The sequence below is a fragment of the Populus alba genome, chromosome 8, assembly GCF_005239225.2.
Source record: "Populus alba chromosome 8, ASM523922v2, whole genome shotgun sequence".
NCBI lineage: Eukaryota > Viridiplantae > Streptophyta > Magnoliopsida > Malpighiales > Salicaceae > Populus > Populus alba.
In genome coordinates this window covers 14537516-14553926 of record NC_133291.1, presented here as the reverse complement: position 1 = coordinate 14553926, position 16411 = coordinate 14537516, and the positions used below count along the sequence as shown (strand labels likewise).

Below are 16411 nucleotides of genomic sequence, written 5' to 3'. Positions count from 1 at the left end.
TATAATTAAAAAGTAAATATGATATCTTTAATTTTTTTTATAACTTCTAGAAAGTTGTTTTTGTTCAAAATAAAAAAAAAAAAATTTCTTGAAAACCAAGCCAAATTTTTCTTTAATTGAAAAATATTTTTCATTGACCAACTTTTTTAATGACAAACAATCACAGAAAAAATTTAAAAAATAATTTTTAAAAAACTACTTTTCGTTAAATAAATGGGGCCTAATTATGTGTGTGAGTGTGTTACTTTTTAAAAATATATTATTTTTTATTTATTTATAATATTAACAAATTAAAATAAAAAAATACACTAAAAAAACTAATCTATAAATAAAAACACTAAAATGTTTTCTTCCCGAAATAAAATGAGAACTTTTATGAAAATCAAACCAAATTTTTTTTTTATTGGAAAGTATTTTTTATTGACAAACTTTTCTAATAAAAAACAAATACATAAAAATCTGAAAAATAATTTGGTAGAAATTACTTCTCGTGAAACAAATAGAATCTAGTGGTGGAGGGGCATGTTGATTTTTAAAAATATATTTTATTTTTTTTTAATATTAACACATTAAAATTATATAAAAAACACTCAAAAAAAATAAAAAAATAAAAAGCACTGTACTTCCAACTTTTCTTTCCCGTCAAATATTTCTGGTTTGAGGCGAGAAAAAACGATGGATCTTCCTGGCGGCTTCTTTTCCCGTGACCTGTGGGTCATGTCTTTCAGAGACAAGCTATGTCGGACTGGTCAGTGATGGCGATGGTCAAGACATCATGCGTTTCATTCAACGTAGACGAACGATCAATTATTTCGCTCCTCCGATGCCTCGCCACTTGTAAATCTTGAGAATGGTTAGAGAATCAGCCACGAGTAGTGGAATCTTAACACGAAGTACCATCAAGGATTGGTATTAAAACTTATGGAGCTTGTTTTCATGAAATACCTTACAAATAGAAAAGCTTTCCCACATAATATCTACTGGTTGCGATGCCGGCGGCGGTGTTAACAATGGTAGAGGTGGAGGTGGTGGAGCTGGTTTTGTTAAGATAGTGGTGGCGGTGGTGGCGGTGTGTCACAATGAAGGTAGTGATAGTGGTAAGCATGATAGAGGAGATGAGAGGCTTTTAGTAGATGAATGATAATGGTGATAAAGTAATGATGGCTGGTAGACGGAGGCGGCGGCAATGTTCCTTAATGTTCATTGAAAAATTACAGGATAAAATTCAGTTTTGTCCCCTCATATTCCTTAATGTTCCACTTCTAGCATTGTAATTTAAAATCTCCTAATGTTATCCTTCTAATTTTCTAAAAGTTTCCATTTTATTCTAACCATTAAATTGCCTTCTCTTTAAATTTTGCTTGGGAGCTTTTATATAGGTTTTGAAATATTTTTGTAAAGATATTATAACATTTATGTAGGCTTAAGATGAAAAATGAAAGAAGCAACAAATGATATAATAAAAATATGACAAAAACTGTATTTTTGTTAGATAGTAGTAAAGGATAAAATTGAAACTGTCTAAAAACTATAAGTCTAACCGATACGATTTAAAAAAATATTGAATAGAAAAATTTGAATTCAAGCATAATTATATTTATTATTTGGTTTTACGCTATCAAATATAATTCTCAATTAAATCTTTGAATTGAACTGAAAGTTTTTCAGACATATTGTTCTACATTGAGTTAAAATTTTATGTTAATCAGAGTTTCCAAAAGGTATCGCGATACAAATTAATAAAGACTATAAATTTTGTTATATTCAACCGCTAATATTATGATTTTTTCTAGTTTTACAAGGACTTTGATGAGCAAAAACATAGTTTTCAAGTGTGACAAGATTTTTTTTAATGTTTCAAAATCTTTTTTCTTACAAGGATTCTTGAGCTTTTTTTTTTCTATTGCACAATTTATATTATCAAGCATATTTTTTTTATTTTTTTTTCAGAATTGTTTAAGATTTTTTTTTATCATAAATAGAGTTATTTAGATTATATTTAGGTTTTAGGTTTTGAAGCCATGATATTTTAAATAAACTTGTATTTTTTATAAAGCAACACTTTTTTTTAGTTAAACAAAAAAGCAATCGAATTTATCAAAATATAACTAATTTTATAGTATTATTCCTCATACTTCTCATCACTAATTGTTAAGTAGAATTTTCTATTCCAATAATATTAATGCTTTAATTTAGATAATTTTTGTGTCAACTTTCTAAGATTTGTGTGACCAATGAGTTCACATCAATAACAGAAAAAATTTAAACTATAGGGATAAAAGTGTATTATTGATAAATCTAAAAGGGTAAAAATATAGTTTAATAGATAAATCGGGATATAAAGATTTTTCTATAGCCGCCAAACAAATATCACGAATAGGTAGAGTTTGATTTCCAATAGAATCCTAGACTCCGACAAAGGCCAAAATGCTTGCAAAGGACCTCCATGTTCTTTACATGCGCACAGCAGGACATCAGAAAGCAACACAAACGCAATATATGAGTGCATTGTTTTTTAAATAGCTTTTTTAGTTGTGGTTTTAAAAAATTATACATAATTGAATTTAAATAAGTGTTTAGTAAAAATATAATTGAAATTTATATATAACAAAAAACATGTATAAAATATTTAGTTGTTATGTAGTTGCGGTTGCTTTTCAAAATGCTTTTTACTTGGTAATACATCAAAATATTTTTTTTTATTTTTTAAAAAATTATTTTTGATATCAACGCATCAAAATGATATGAAAACATAAAAAAAAATATTAATTTGAAGTAAAAAAAATTATTTTTTTTCAAAAACACTTTTGAAACGCAAAAACAAACAGAGTTTTATGAAACACAGTTACATAAGTATGTAATAGCTGCTTCTCAAAAATTGTATTTAAAACTCAATTTTTTAATGGACCCCACAGTATAAAACGCAGTTTGGTAACACATCAAAATGCATTTTATACTGCTGTATACCTTTAATTTCTGCATTTGCGGTGCAAAAAACACAGTAAAGTGTTTAGTAACACACCAAACTACGTTTTATACTACTATGCCCATTAAAAAATTTAGTTTGAAACACAATTTTTATGAAGCAATTTTACATACCTTTTTTAACTGAATTTTGTAAAACGTTGTTCGACTTTGAGTTTCAAAAATTCTTTTAAAAACATGAAAGAGTTATATATTTTTTTTATTTTAAAAAAATTATTTCTGTTATTTGCACATCAAAATGATCTTAAAAACACAAAAAAATATTAATTTGACATAAAAAATAATTAATTTTTTTAAAAGCGCTTTTTAAAACGCAAAAATAAACAGAGTTTTACAAAACTCAGCTATATAAGTATGTAAAACTACTTCTCTAAAACTGTGTTTCAAACTCAATTTGTTAGTGGACCCCATAGTATAAAACACAATTTGATAACATACCAAACTGCGTTTTATACTTTTGTTTACCTTTTAATTTCTGCGTTTGCAATGCAAAAAATATAATGAAATGTTTAACAACACACCAAACTACGTTTTATATTACAAGGCTCACTAAAAATTAAATTTAAAATGCAGTTTTCATGAAGCAGTTTTACATTTTTTTTTTTAACTGAATTTCATAACACGTTGTTTATCTTTGAGTTTTAAAAGCGTTTTTTTTAAAAAATTATTTTTTATTTTAAATTAATATTTTTTTGATATTTTCATATCAATTTGATATGGCTAATATTAAAAATAATTTTTAAAAAATAAAAAAAAATTATTTTTAATACATTTCCAAGTAAAAAACACTTTAAAAACCAACCACAACTACACTTGCACAAACAGCCAAACATTTTATACATGTTTTTTGCTACACTAAAACCTCAACTATAATTTTTATCAAACACGTATTTAAATCCAACTAACCATCTAACCATACTTTTTTAAAACTTATTTTTTTTTAACCCCAACCGCAAAACTACCTAAAACACAGACATGCTCAAATTGAGGAAGAAAAAAATGATCTGGTTGGTATGATGCAGGTACAACTTGACAGACAAGAAAATACGGATTCCAGAACAAGAAAATGAAGTTCGCAGAATTATTGAACAAACTAGCAAATGTACTAGAAAACACTTGACCAACAAATGAACCACTGATATTAAATTTTTCTTACAGTTAACTGTCAGTACAATAACAAAAATGTCTAAAGCCTAGCAAGCTCTGATTATTGTCCAGAGGATGAGGTATCTGTTGTTCCCATATCAATGAATCCTTTGCTTCACTCGCCTTCCATTCATATCGCTATCTAAGTTATCATTTCCATGTGTACAAGCGATAGCAGAATGCTCACCATTTTTGGCAACATATTGCAGTAGTTCCGTGATGACAGAAGGGCAACTTTCTTTCAAGTATTCAAATCCATCCGTCTGCATCACAGCTGAAAAGAAATCGCCAGCATTAGGTCATTAGTTATGCATTCATAAAAGGAAATGCCCAACCAACAGTCACCATTAAAACTGAAAATATTATGCACGTACAAGCACGCAAGAAAATCAGGGGGGACACCCTCAAAAGCATATACAAAAATATTTACTCACGAGTTCCCATACATCCCCAACAATACAACTCAACCAACAAAGGGAGAGAGTATAGGGCTTCGACCAAACATGAACAAGTGCTTTGTTTTGGGAGTTTGGGAGCAATCTGGTTTCGTGAACATACACCGCATTCACATGATTAAAAGATGAAAATTGAAATTACTGTTTTGACAACAATTTAAACATCAGAGGGGCTGGCTGAGGAAATAGAACTGGGCTCTGTCACAGCCTGGTCAATCCATGGATAAATCCATGTGACTTTTTCACTGACTTCTGTTCAGTGTTCCTAACAAACAAAAAGCATGAGCGCTATAATGCAGTAAAATTACTACTATACAGCACTTTTGCTTCAACAAAATGCTTTCAACTTCAAGACCTGTACCTGCAGCTTTGAGTTTGCGGATACATTCAACACCATGGTCGTAACTATGTGATCAAGAAAGACAACCTTTTACTAGATACCAACAATCCAAATGATGGGGATGGAGGAAAGACTTGCCTTTCAAATTTTCAGGCAAAGCAATGAATTTGAGACAAACAGACTTTAGTTGGATGCATTGATGCTGCTCCGCTAGAGCTAGTGTTGTTGCAACAGTGTTTATAGCAACATCTTCGCAAAGTCTAGCCTCACAAAGCAATCTGAGCCTCTCAAGTGCATAGCGATCTGCTGCTGCAAGCAGATGCTGAGCCATCAGTGTGGAAGCCCATTTTGAGTTCGAACCAACAAGCTCCTCCATGTCTGGTAAGGCATCCCAGTATATAAAATGGATCAATGCCTGCAAACATCCAAACATGAAAGAGTTATATTTGCGCAAGCTTGCCCATTCACCTTTTCTCGCTCTCGCTCTCTCTTTTGAAAGCTTATTTTTTGACAGTGTTCATTAAGGTACCGAGTAAGCTAAAACCCAGTGGTTTGTAGCCTTTGGAACGAGTGTCATTTGGGTTTAAAGGGAGTGTGTTAAATTCCGGTAACATTTGACACCTTTAAGCCTTTCCAGTATGCTGTAAACCAACAGAGCTAGGTTCAAAAGAGGTTAATGGTGATAAAAGATATCATCAGCCTCTGCCATCATGATATTCCATAGTTATTGCATCAATATCACACCATTGGCATTTATACAACCAGGCACCATAAACATTTGCATTCTTAAGAGTTTTTAGATCCTTAACACTTGCACCCTTAACATTTATTTTAGCTCCATACCAATCACCAGATGCTCATTAGAAGAATCCAGTTAACAAAACATTACTGACACTAAACAGAACAGCAACATCTAAATGGAAAATAAAGAATCAGCAGCCCATGAGAGAGTTAAATGGAAGCGCAATGAGGCTGTTCTTCACCTGACCTCCCAACATAGTCAGTTCCCTTCTTTCAGTTCAATCCCATCCTCACCTATTCTCAACTAAGGCAAATGCAGGTATTACTATAATCTGTGTGATTAAGTCGAATGTAATAGAATCGTATAATTTTTTCCACAGAAACACATGCTTAGAAGCCCAAAAACTACTGAATTCCAACAAGTATTAAGACAAATAAAAAATGATTCATTTTACAAAATCATCAATGCATTTGTTACAGGGAATGGAGATAGCAGTGTTCGTATCTTACTGCGATTCCATCACCTGATCTATTAAGCCAGAGCATAGCTGAGACATAATTCAGGTTTTTTTTGTCAAGAGGATGTTAAAAAGAACAAATCAACTCTGGAAGTTAATCAGTGGAGAGTGTTATTACAATTAAGCAATAGTACTCTCAAGCTGATGCAATGTAATATGCAGCCTGCTTGACTGGTAATGGACAGACTACATATATAACAGGACAAGCAGGAAGAGAAGCAGGAAACAATAAACCTTAGCTGGAGTGAGTAAGAATAAGGATAGGAGCAGTGCCTTGGGAGATGAATCCACGTATACATTTGTGTATGGCACCACAAATATCTTGCACGACACCACAATTACTCACCTAACAAAGGCAACCAACCAATAAAGCTACCTCTTCCCATGAAACTTATCATGGGATGCATAACATCTCATAACTGATACATAAGAAATTACTAAAACCTTTCAGTGTACAACAACATTTAAACATCAGAGACAACTTGTACTCTTACGCATGCTAGAGCCAAGATATCATAATAACTTGACAAGCACACAACTGCAGATAAATTTCACCTTTTCAGTCTAAATATATTTAACAAGCTCGGTTGAGTTCTCATTTCAGAACGTAATGCTTTCCACTGTTTTCCTCTTTTATTTAATCGCAAACAAAATGAAAAAAAAAAAAAAAACTTTACTCAAGGCTTTTGCAACAAAATTTAATTAGAATGCATGTCACAACAAACACATGCTAGGTTCAGGACAGTATTCACATCTACAAACTTGCAGTAATATATTATCTGCTTCCTGACTAACAGTTAAATCACTCATGTTAGCTGTCACTTCAAAATGAATTAAGGCTTTTCCCATAACACTTTCAAAATGCCACCATGTACAACAAAAGGCAAATGTGGCAGCATATTTCAAGCAAAAATCTGATCACAAAGAAAGGAGGCACAGGCATAAAAACACAGACAATAGTACCAGCAGAAAATGAATTAAGGCTTTTGCAAATGAGATGTTACTTCCAGTCACACATTATCAGATTGTTTTTTGCAGCGTTTTGGTCTGTGTGTATGCAAGCATGCATGTGTGTGGGAGAGAGAGAGAAAACCTTAAAAACAGGAGCTTCCATGTCTTCAACTTTGATGCATTGAGTGTTTTGATCCTTCATTGGACCAAAAAGCTGTGCTCTAAACACTGGTGAGCGTGCTGCCAGAACTATCTTGTGTGAAGCACAGATTTCTCCATCAACTTCAAAATTTACATCTGTTCCCTTTCCACTGTCTAAAAGCTTTCCAAAATGCTGACCAATATTGGAAGGGGGCACGGCAATGGTGTAGGTCTTTGGTCCCTCAGTGTGGGACTTAACAACACCAACACAACAGCGAATTAATAGGGTATCATCTTTAAGAAAGTCTGAAGTCTCTAATTGAGTCCTTTTGTAAAATCGTTTATAACCCCTGCAGCATCCAATAACAGTACCCATTAAATTGTGTTTTTCATCCGCCACAACATCCACCAGCAATAAAAGAATGAATAAAAGATACTTGGACAGTATTAGAGGGGGTAAAAGAATTTGGTTCGAGAAAAAAATGTTCGATTCTCAGAGAATATCCTTGTGCATTGCTACAACGGCATTACATAAGAAACAAGTCCAAAGGAGCAAGTAATAGTGACACTATTAACACACACTTAAGATGACAAGATGCTTAATAGTAAAGCCTATAAATACATAGGCAATCACACGACCAACAAATAGGAACCAACATTTTAAAAAGGACAAAAAATTTCATGGAGTGGTGAAATATCAAAATAGGGAAGAAATCCATTTGCAACATTTTATATTGAAGAACCAATGTTATTGAAATAAACAAGACTAAACGAAAAGTGCTTTATACAACTTGAGGATCAGGAAAAAGAAAAAGAAATTACAGTTAATTCATTTTCACAGAGAAAAGAAAGGAAAATAAAGTCATTAATCTCTTCATCATTTCTACAAAACAAGAAAAAACCCAGTAAATTCTCACAACAAATATCCATTAAACCATACACAACCCATGAATATCATAACATATCAAAATTCGCAAAATTCTACTACACAAATACAATAATCAATCATAAGCAATAAGAGCACTTCGATCAATCAGTAATAAGAATTCAGAATTCAGACATTTCAGTCTCAAAATAAGAAAAAAAACCCACCACATACTGCCGCGATACTTAAGCGTATAAGGCCCACTCTCAAGGGCTCTTCCAAAATGGCTATGAACCTTATGCCTTTCTTTGCCACTTTGATCCATCAACGTCAATTCAAACAAAGCCCTAACATCAGTCCCCTCGCTAGCAAGAGCGATGAATAACGAGACATAAGAGGCATTATCTTCAGAACTTTTACCATCTGGGTAAAAATATACAGCCCATGCATAGCCACCGATGTAAAAAGTATCCGATGCTACGTATTTGCCTATCCCCATGCCTTTTGATAGCGAATAGCCATCGACCTTGAATTCATGAGACCCATTTACGGTTTCCGTTATAGAAGTCGATGTTGTTGTTGGAATTGATGATGAAGGATTTAATGAGGCCGGTCCTGCTGAGAGGTCTCTGCTAGAAAACCTGATTGTGCCCATCAACAATATATAAAAAAAGGTATCTGTTTTTTTCTTGATTTTGGTGCTTTTAAGGTTCTTGATGGGAGAATTGAAATGGGTCTGATTCAATTTTGGATTTTGAGAAAGAATTTTTTTGTGGGTTTTTGAGGGAGAATTAGGGGTTTTTTAAGGTGGTTTTTTAGGTTAAAAGATTGGATCTTTTTAGGATTTGTTGGAATGGGGTTGTTTTAATGGGTATGAAGATGTGAAATAGAAAAGAAACGTTATTGGTGGCGGTGGCGTGGTGCGATTGAAGAGGTGGTGGTGGTGGTGATAATAATTGAATGGAAAATGAAAGGTTTTATTTATGTAGGTGTGTGAGAAAGGAGAGAGAGTAGGAGGAGGAGCCCCTACGACTACGAGGGGCAATGACTATGAGGATTTGTTACTCTTCAGTATGCTCAAGGCTGGTATTAAGATTGAAGAGAGTATTTGTTTTGGGAAGATTTTTCAGATTTTTTTATTTTAAATTAATTTTTATTATAATTTTGATCAACTGATATGAGAAAAAATTATAAAAATATATATTATTTTGATATATTTTTAAATAGTAAACACTTTAAAAATTAATGTCCATTATAATTCCAAACACTTTTGAAAATATTTAGTAATGCGGTTGAAATTGTTTTTTAAAATATCTTTAATCTGAAAAGACATTTAATTAATTATTTTAGATGATATTTTGATAATTTTAGTATGCTAATATTAAAAATAAAAAATTTTAAAAAAATATTTTTTTAATATTTTTTTCAATTGAAAAAAAAAATACTCCATATCATATGTCATACCTGAACATCGCGGTGACCGTTTAAAAATTATCACTTGATTGGAAAAGGGAATATATATATGGCATCTTGTTCTTTTAGAGGAAAATATCTTGTTCAAGGAGTCGTCACCTAGTATTATGATAATTAGGAATCCTAACTCTATGGTTACGTAAAAGGAAAGATATTATTGCCTCTTAAATGTCCTCTTTGAGACATGCTGCATCGTTGACTTTTGTCTAAAATTACTTAAGAATTTGTTCTCATTTTTCTCATTTTTTATTATTTCTTTCATGTTCCTGACTCTGGCGTCAATAAACAATTCCTATAAATATTTTCAACTCTAGCGTTGGTAAATAAAGCACAAATCCAGAAAATACAATACTCTTGACTCTGGTGTAAATGAATATTTTCACAAAAAATAAATTTGAAGAAGAAATTTTCTAGTCATTTTTTTTCTTATTTATCCTTTATTATTATTTGCCCTTTCTAGATGGAAATAAAAAAACATTGCACGACAAATTTGCATTTAACAATAATAAACCATAGATTGATCACATAACTTTAAAAAAAAATTACTAAACTCAAAGAAAAAAATAAATTAAAGTGCGAGGGGCTTATAAATAAATCAACAAAGATCCCCAAATATTTTTGGAATTTTCTAATATTGAAAAGGGGCTCATTTGGCCAAATATCAAACTAAAATAGGTATAAAAATTATGGCCAAGGCATAAAGGTGTGTTTTGCCAAACACACCCTTAATAAAACATAATTTGGGCTGGCTGGGCCTAAAGCCCAGATCCAGCTCACTCCGTTTTTTTTTTTTTTTTTTTTGGTTGGGTCTAGCTCAACCAATATAGGCTAGGCTGGACCCGACTGGGCAGCAGGCACAAGTGGCTCAACCCCTACGTGCATTGCACAGTACGAAAAGTAATTAAATTACCTTCGCACTATTTTCTTGCAACAATTACACAAAAAACAAAGAGAAGAAGAATACTTTGCCTAGTGAAGCCAAAGGCGAAGGTAACAATGCAGGCACTGGCTGGAGAATGCTCTCCTTCTCCTCCTCTTTTCAGTCTCTCCTCCCTTTGTTCTTGGTTTTCTTTTGGGCTCTCTTCTCTGTTTTCTCACTTCTATCATTTACAATGTTTTTTTCCTTTGTGTTTTTTCTCTGTTTTTCTCTCTCTATATCACCTTCCCCCTCTTTTGCATATACTAAGATCTGTATTTATAATGTCAGAATCCCTTTGTGTGTGAGAAACAAAGTTTTAATCAAACTCATTTTTTTTTTTTAAGTTTGAATTTGATTAATAATCAAATTTGAAAGCGAATAACTATTATTATCTTGAAGATAAATATATAATGACAAAAGCACATTGTAGTCCCTAATTTCCACACAAGTTGACAAATTACACTTTTTATTGAAATAAATCTTTGATATTTTAATTTTATATTTTAAACCCTATAAAATTAAATTAAAACGTCAATGGGCTAAAATTGGGTTACAACATCATATTATCAAATATATACTAAAATTAAAATAAAAATAATAAAAAAAGCATGTATTTTTCTTAGGTTTGGAAGGTAGCATTAAAATTGAGTTGATAACATTTAGAGTTTGGATTCTGAGTTCAGAGAAAATCATGGTATTCTAAATAAATTAAACCATATATACTATTTAACAATTACATATTGGAATTCATGTACTTTCATTTCTCTCAATCACATAAATCAAATCAACTATAATGTGATTGCAAATTGCATGGTTCAAATTTATTTGATTAGAGAAGTAATCCAATGATCAACACATCAATTGATTCCATCTCCATTTTGTTTTTCAAAACTATATTGTTTTATGTTTAAAAAACACATCCTTTAAATATTTGTTTTTTAATAATACAATGATGTATTGCTTTTGACCTGGATTGATTTATTGACTTCCAGATCAACTTGCCTGATTCGTGGCTCGAGCCTAGGCCAGGTCATGGGACGGGCCGGCTCTCGTAACCATGGATCCAATTGTCACGAGAGCAGGGCTTTAGAGACATACACCAGCCGCGCTCCAAACTCCATCCACCCCATTGTGACACAACAAAAGCAATCCAAACATTAAAAACCCCGAACTGTGAATACCTGTTCAGATTCCAAATCCATGCCACACCTTCTCCATCTCCTTCTCCACGTAGAAAACCCCTAATCCCCTCATGTTTCGCAGACTCCATTCCTCTCTCTCTTGTTCTAACACCACTCTCTCCTCTCCAATCTTTCACCACAAAAAAACCCTTCTTTCCATTCACTCCAAACCTACCTCCCCCTCTCAACCTCAACGTTTCCCTTCAGCCCCACTAAGATTCTTTGCTTCTTACTCCAAAATGAGCGATACCCAGAAATCTAAACTCACTATTCCACCTCCCGATAAAGTCTCAAGGCCTGAAATGCTACGTGCCCTTGAGTTCTCATTGGGTTCTTCCTTCAGTACTAACCCAATATCCCCCCCTCCAAATCCTTTGATCATTGTAATTAGTGGTCCAAGTGGGGTTGGAAAAGATGCTGTTATCAAGAAATTGAGACAAGTTAGAGAAAGTTTGCATTTTGTTGTGACTGCCACTAGTAGGCCAATGAGAGAAGGGGAGGTTGATGGTAAAGATTATTACTTTGTGTCGAAGGAAGAATTTTTATCAATGGTTGAGAGAAATGAGTTGCTAGAGTATGCACTTGTGTATGGTGATTATAAAGGTATACCAAAAAAGCAAATTAGGGAGTTTATGGAAAAAGGGCATGACATAGTTTTGAGAGTTGATGTCCAAGGAGCTGAGACTTTGAGGAAGATTTTGGGGAATTCTGCTGTCTTTATATTTTTAGTGGCAGAGAATGAGTTGGAACTTGTGAAGAGGTTGATTGATAGGAAGACTGAGACTAGCGAGGCTTTGCTTGTGAGAATTGCGACTGCGAGAGAGGAGGTCAAGCATGTTAGGGATTTCGATTATGTGGTGGTGAACGGTGAAGGGAAGTTGGATAGTGCAGTTAAGTTGGTGGAATCTATTATTGATGCTGAGAAGGCCAAGGTCCGGCAAAGGAGGGCTGTGATTTAGTCGAGGGCTTAAAGTGTTGTTCTCGAGGTATGGAAGGTGCTTTCAGTGATTATGCTTTTCTATTTTTATTTTTATTTTGTGTGGAATTGAATTATTTGAATGCATTTGAAGGTTATAATTATGGATTTTTAACGCACGGGAATCTGATCGTATGTTGGAAGGTCAGAATTGGATAAAATTCGATCTTGCACTTTATGATCTTGTTCTTTGTTATTTTTATTTTTTTTGGTATATAATCAAACAATGGCAGAGGTCCGCTGTGCATTAGGAGACATATAGACTTTAATTGACTTGTTTAGGAACTATACTAAATTTTTCGCTATACACACAAACTCAACAAAGCCTTGTTCCGAAACTAGTGGAGGTCAGATAGAATGTATGGGAAGAAGAAGCAGTGTAGTATAACAAGTGCATTATATCGAGAAAAATGCTCCATAATAGTTGAATTGGCTGTTCTAGAGAGGTGAATGTATTAGGATTACAGTTTAGAGGAGATTACAATGTTTTTCAGATTCTTGTTCTATAGTCCAGAAGATATTATAATTTGTACTATATCCATCTGCAGAATTCGGTTGATGTCTGAACCTGGCATCTCTATTTGTTTTGCTCTCCTCTTATGTGTAGGTTCATTCTTATTGCAATTGTAATGAATATCCTGATGTTATATAACTGCACAATTGTGTCTTCGAATAACCATGTCTTGCAACAGCAAGCCTTTCTAAGCATTTCACTTTGGTTTGGTCAAGGATAGATCACATCTTTTATATATTGCATGGATAATTACAATTGCATTCATTGTTACTGCTTTTATATAACCAGAAAAAACTTTTTGCAATAAGACATCATTCACCTCTCCTTGTACATTTGGAATAGGCAAGCATCAGTTCATTGATGCCATTGTTTTCAGACCCATTTTTTATCCTGTGAAGTCACCTCTTGGATGCCTCTTTTGAGTTATCATATAACAGGATAAACTTTGTGCAATAGAAGTTAAAATGGAACTTCAAAGAGTATGTGCATTTGAAAGTTATCATTGTGAGTTCTATGATATGATAATGTGAATGTATGCTAGAAGGCTATGATTGGATGGAGTTCAATTGTCCTGTTTATGGTTTTGATGGATTCTGCTTCTGTACCCAGGAAAATACTAACAGTTTTCCCCTGCGAATCTAACCAAGCATAGGAATTAACCAGAACATAATTGACTGGACTTAGTGTCCCATACCAACTTGTTTATCACTTGTTCAAACTAAATGAAGCTTTTAATTCTCAAACTAGCAGAGGTCAGCTATGATGATGCAGATTGACAGATTAATGGATAAGTGTATTGTACCATAAAAGATGCACCATTACTATTGAATTGATGTTCTAAAGAAACAAGTGTACAAGTGATTATAATGCTTTGCATTTCCTTGTTCTATATTAAATTTTTTGTAAACCCAGGTCGATGTTCAAACCAAGCTGTTCTAATTTATTCTCTCTCTTATTTCAGATATATTCTCCTTGTTGTATCTGTAACGAATATCCCCGGTCTTATAATTGAGTATCCAGGTACCAATGTCTCAAAATTTGCATGTCAGTTAAGTGTAGTATCAATGCTAATGTATAGCATGGAGTATTGTCATCATTTTTACTGTTTTAAGATAATAAAAGAAACTTCCTGCAATTAAGATGTTCTCCTCTCCTCAAACATTTGGAATAGGCAAATACAAATTCCTTGATGCCGTTTAATTCTGGAATGCCATCTTATATCCATGAAGTTTTTTCATATGCTCTATTTTTGTAACTCACTCAATGTTGCATGCTAGAAGTTAAGTGGTTCGTTATTCTGGTGGCAGCTTGATCAGTTGGTCAGTGAAATGTTTTTTAAATGAAATTTGTTCAACCTGTTTTTTTTGATAAATTTTAGTGAAGTGGCCATCTACTGATTATTGTTTTTTTTTTTTTTTTGTTTGAGCATCACCACAAATTGTATATAATGAGAAGAAATGCCACGGAGAAACGAATTTTCTTTGACAAACTCTGTTTTTAATCAGACAATGTGTTAGTCCCTAAGTTTTTATTGGATTTTGTTAAAAGTGAGACAGAAATGCATAGCCAAGATGTGTAGCCTACCTTTCAGAAAGTTAGATATTGTTTCTGAATTACTTTATCTCCATAGCTTTTGGAAGAAATGAACCATTTTTCCTAAGAAATTCTCGGTTTGGATTACCTAATCTTTGCTAACTTCCTCTATGCCTGAACCAAATATGGTCTTTGTTTCCTTGCAATTAGATGATTTATCATGGGAAACAAATGCAAGAAGTTTTTCTCTTGACATTGTTTTTTCTTGTAAATGATTAGTATTTTCATCTACTCTTATATTTTTTTTTCTTGTAGGAGGTATGGGACATCAGAAGTAAAAAAAATGTTGGTGACTAAGTTACTTTAGAAACTTGGCTCCAGTAATTTGTAGCCAGGAAAGATCTTGCACATGGACAAGTATTCAGAACCGAAGTTGCAAAATCTGCCATTATGTGAGAAGAGACACTAGTGGGAGTGGGAATCGATCTGTTTAAGTTTAACGGAGCTCATCTTAGCTTGTGGTTTAGGCTTAGTTGGATTGTGCAATAACGGGAGAGGAAAACATAGGAATAGGATAAAGATTGTTTTAGGTGTCAGATTATTGTAGTTGCTTGTTTCTGGAGCATTGCATCCATTTCAAAATCTTGAATTTGCAGCATGCTTTTATCTGTTGTATTTCATGGCTGATGAAAGTGATTTGAGCTTGAAAAAGCTGCACAAGATATAAGCATTTCTATCCAGCATGACATCGGCAAATTTCAATAGCCGGATTGGTTGATTTCTCGGCTAGCTGAATATGGAGCTCTCATTTAAGTCGAAGTTTAAGTTGTTTTAGAGCACATGTTGGTATGTTTGGTATTGTGGTGCATTCATGTTTGTTTTCTTGTGGTGCACTGCAATATCAAAAGAAGCCTTACGCATCTTTGTCTTTGAGTGTGGAATAATGTTTGCATGTGTTTTAAAAATATATTTGGCTTGAAAAAACATCAAATTTGATAATTTTTTTAGTATTTTTTTTTATTTGATGAGTTGATATTAAAAATAAAAAAATCTAAAAACAAATCATTTTAATATATTTTCAAAAAACCAAACTTCAATCTAACATTATCCAATCAGGATCTTAATGTTCAAGGATTTCATGGAAGAATCCATTGGAAAACACGAAGATTGGAAGGTGGATGTTGAAAGGAATAGGAATTGGTAGTCACTGTGCCGTTGAAGGTCTTTTTTCTTGAATTTTTTGTTTTCCACAGGGCGACTGTGGTGTCCTCGATCTTTGTTTTCATTCTGGCAAGGATTGGAACTGGTTTTCTTCTCAAAGTCCTTGATGTTATCCAAGCTGAAGCTCGCACCTTTGAAGACCACACGCAAACAGCAACGTGATTAACTTGCACAATCATCGAGTGGAAGCCAAGGCTTGGAAGTCTTGAGGGAGGCATTGTCAAACGCACACCGACCTTGCTTATGTGCCATCTTTAATGATGTTTTGACGAAGGTAAGGTCTACAAGTCTTTTAACGATGAAAGCAAGTCTCTTTGGTTCCGTGTTTTGCTGGTTTGGTAACGATGAAAGCCATTATCCCACTCCTAAACTTAAAAATTATTAAAATCAGGATTTTTATATTTGTTTATGCTGAAAAAATAATTATTAATGCATTTTAAACAAAAGTTCTT

General features: G+C 33.1%; 2 protein-coding genes across 5 annotated transcripts; one reads left to right on the top strand and one right to left on the bottom strand.

Moving 5' to 3' along the window:
• Nucleotides 1-4101: 4101 nt before the first annotated feature.
• Nucleotides 4102-9203, bottom strand: LOC118061098 (BTB/POZ and MATH domain-containing protein 2). The gene is made up of 4 exons (XM_035074492.2): nt 8370-9203; nt 7279-7627; nt 5065-5341; nt 4102-4405 (listed from the first exon to the last, which is right to left on the bottom strand). Exons 1-4 carry the CDS (start codon nt 8795-8797, stop codon nt 4230-4232), a joined length of 1230 nt encoding a protein of 409 aa, XP_034930383.1. The 5' UTR covers nt 8798-9203; the 3' UTR covers nt 4102-4229.
• Nucleotides 9204-11660: 2457 nt separating this feature from the next.
• Nucleotides 11661-15465, top strand: LOC118061101 (guanylate kinase 3, chloroplastic). Of its 4 annotated transcripts, XR_004689534.2 has the most exons (4): nt 11661-12701; nt 12786-12835; nt 14167-14225; nt 15054-15465. XR_004689534.2 is itself a non-coding variant. In XM_035074499.2 (2 exons), exon 1 carries the CDS (start codon nt 11787-11789, stop codon nt 12672-12674), a length of 888 nt encoding a protein of 295 aa, XP_034930390.1. In that variant the 5' UTR covers nt 11661-11786; the 3' UTR covers nt 12675-12701; nt 15054-15465. The 4 variants fall into 4 exon arrangements, 1 of the variants encoding a protein (XP_034930390.1); XR_004689533.2 differs by lacking the exon at nt 12786-12835 and having other exon boundaries at nt 11661-12710; XR_004689531.2 differs by lacking the exon at nt 12786-12835 and having other exon boundaries at nt 11662-12701.
• The last annotated feature ends 946 nt before the right edge of the window (nt 15466-16411 follow it).